The sequence below is a fragment of the Austrofundulus limnaeus genome, unplaced genomic scaffold (genome assembly GCF_001266775.1).
Source record: "Austrofundulus limnaeus strain Quisiro unplaced genomic scaffold, Austrofundulus_limnaeus-1.0 Scaffold229, whole genome shotgun sequence".
In the NCBI taxonomy this organism is placed as follows: Eukaryota; Metazoa; Chordata; class Actinopteri; order Cyprinodontiformes; family Rivulidae; genus Austrofundulus; species Austrofundulus limnaeus.
In genome coordinates this window covers 627,927-630,731 of record NW_013952631.1, presented here as the reverse complement: position 1 = coordinate 630,731, position 2,805 = coordinate 627,927, and the positions used below count along the sequence as shown (strand labels likewise).

Sequence of the window (2,805 nt, the reverse complement as noted above, 5' to 3'; positions counted from 1 at the left end):
TTTTATTTTTTTATTTTTAAAGTACCGATTTAAAGACCGTTTAGGAACCGGTACCATTTTGAAAGTATCGATTTAGCACCGGTATCGAAATAAACCCTTTCAATACCCAACCCTAGTGGTCGCTCACTGATGTCATCAGTTCATTATCATTTTTTGAGCGACAGGTTTCTTCTTCTGCCCAGCTTTGATACTGTTTCCCATGGCGACTCAGAGGGGCATCTAGAGGCAGGCTCTCTTCTACCCTCTTTGCCACCTCCATGTATTTTCTGAATGATCTGAGGGGCACAACATGCATTTGTCTTGTGGATGAGGCTTGAGGGAAAGGCAAATAAATTAAGCTGATCTGGTTCTCCAAGCATTTAGCTGTATGAGATTTTCAAGTTGATAGTTTCAGAAACAATAATCTAAAATTGTATAAGGGTTTATTTTGTTTATTAATTGTCATTTTGGTGTTAATAACAAATTAAACTGACCGTCTGTCAACAGGTGAGAAGATGCGACCATGGCAGCATAGTAAAACTACATAGCAGCAACCTGCGACCACTTCCTCCCTCTTTGATTGGCTCCATGGCGCTGGAGTGTGCTCTAAAAGGCATCAGGTTTGTAGCAATGTCACATACCACAGAGCTGTGAAGAATATTTTTAGATTAATCTCGATGTGGGTATTGTTTGTGCATCAATGTAGTGACAAAGCATAAATAAGAGCAAGCAGCCAAACTCAAATTATAGTTCTAGCTTCTGTATTATGCTAATGATGCTAGAGATAGTTACAGTGGAGGAATGCAGAAGTTAGCAGGAAGCAATAAGCAATTTGTAAAAATCTACCTCACAAACCAGATTACTTAAAAAATAATTTATAAGATGTATTTTAGTTGTTTTTCAACCTGATCTGCTGTTTGAAGACTCAGAAATCAACCTGTTTGACTTGTGAGATAAGAGAGAATGAGATGCTATAAACACTGTCCTCAAAGCAGGGTTCCCACATGTCCTTAAACTGATTTTTTCAAATTCACAAACTTTGAAAGATTTCTAAGCCCTCATCCTTGAAAGTCCTTGAATGTTTTTTGGGTATTTGAAATTTGTGGATTTAAGTTCTCCACTATGGATTTCTGTCATCTGTAAAATTGAGAGAAAAAAATTGTATTTGTTGTGGTTTTATCCATCCAATCTAATGATGATACAGGATTGAACTGACGTGCCTTTCAACAAATGGCATGAACCAGAGGCATAGTTTTACCCACTCTGAGCAGGGCGGGGCAGGTTGTTCTTTTTGAACCCAGGTGAAAGCGCCAGCAGTATACGGACATGTTTGTATGTGACTGCACCCCCTCCTCTCACACTGTGCCCCTGAACTTCCCCTTGTATTTTTAAAATCTAATGTTGAAATCAAGGCCAGTTCATGACTTAGACAGTTAGGCTGTACCTGTACCCCCCCTCCCTCCCCCTCATTTCTCTGGTCTCACTTGAGTGCAAAATTAACAAATAATGTCAAGAAAATATGTAGAGAGGAGCAAGAAAACAACACAGAGGTACAGTAAAATAAAAGTCAAGAAATAATTCATACATAAATAAATTATAAATGTATAAACGTGAAACCAACCTATTCCTTAAATTGATTTGATTTTGATTCAAAAGGTTCTGAATTGATTAATCATGATTTTATTTGATTCAACATTCAACACCCACATTTATACATCCTAGGTGAAGGGAATTCATGATCAATAAATGGAAATCTGAAAAATATAACAGAAAACAGTTGAATATCTTCTAAAAGGACTTTATTCCCAATCCAACTCCTTTCAGCTCAACAGCAGTACAGGCAGCAGTCAGGCCTTGAGCCCTGATTTGATTGATTGATTGATTGATTGATTGATTGGTTGATTGATTGATTGACAGTTCAGAACACCCGTTCACTAGCCTGGCCCTTGCCTTTCTACACAGCTCCGCTCAATTCTACTAGTTTCGCTTCACTGCTCCATCTGGGATTTCTCCCATAGACAAGGATTTCTTCAGGAGAATTTCATTCGGGCCAATCAAACAGAACGTTGATTTTCTGCACAGTGTCTGCTAGTTAGTTTATCATACGGCAGTGGAGGAAGTGAATGAAGCCAGTCCGTGTTGATAAGGCTTCCAAATTAAATTAAATTTGTCTGACAAAGCAGCAGCTCTCATTTACAGTCGTCTCATTCAGCTCGGTACTTCTCTCCTCTTAGCAGGGTTGTTTACAGCACACGTGATTTCCGGCTAGCTTCTTAGCTTAGCCTCAACAGCGGCCAATTGATCCAATCATTTTAAACTTCAGCAGAGGCCAAGCCTCCAGCAAGAATCGCTTCTCTATAGCCAAGAGTCCAGACCCTCATGAAGCAAAGTAAAGAACAAGGGTCTGGTTTTTACTAGGGATGCACCGATCCACTTTTTTTTAACTTCCGATATCTGAGATTTAGTATCAGCCGATACAGATCCGATCTGATACTGAAAAACAGCATTAATTGAAACATTTCTTTCCTATTTAAAAATAAAGAGACATAAATGAACTACTGAATTGCACATTTATTTTATAACTATGCACCAGCAGCAGTACAGCAATCCTAAATACACAAACTGTCCACAAGCTTAGTCGAACACATTAAAAAAACTTTAAATTCAACTTGTTCAGTGAGTGCAATTAGGAATTCAAAATATTGTGTAAATAAAGAAGCTGATATTTAGGAAAATAAAAGTTAAGTTCAATAACTTGTTTGCCATATACAGCGGGTAAAATAAGTATTGAACATGCCACCATTTTTCTCAGTAAATATATTACTA

At 37.9% G+C, this 2,805-nt stretch overlaps 1 protein-coding gene across 1 annotated transcript in view; it reads left to right on the top strand.

Annotated features, from left to right (window-relative positions):
• LOC106525494 (RING finger protein 17) overlaps nucleotides 1-599 on the top strand; it is a gene marked incomplete at its 3' end in the record, with an annotated part of 58,284 nt that extends 57,685 nt beyond the window's left edge. The window contains 1 exon segment of the mRNA XM_014019757.1: nucleotides 487-599. Within this exon segment, the coding sequence (XP_013875211.1) occupies nucleotides 487-599 (113 nt within the window).
• Between the last annotated feature and the right edge of the window lie 2,206 nt (nucleotides 600-2,805).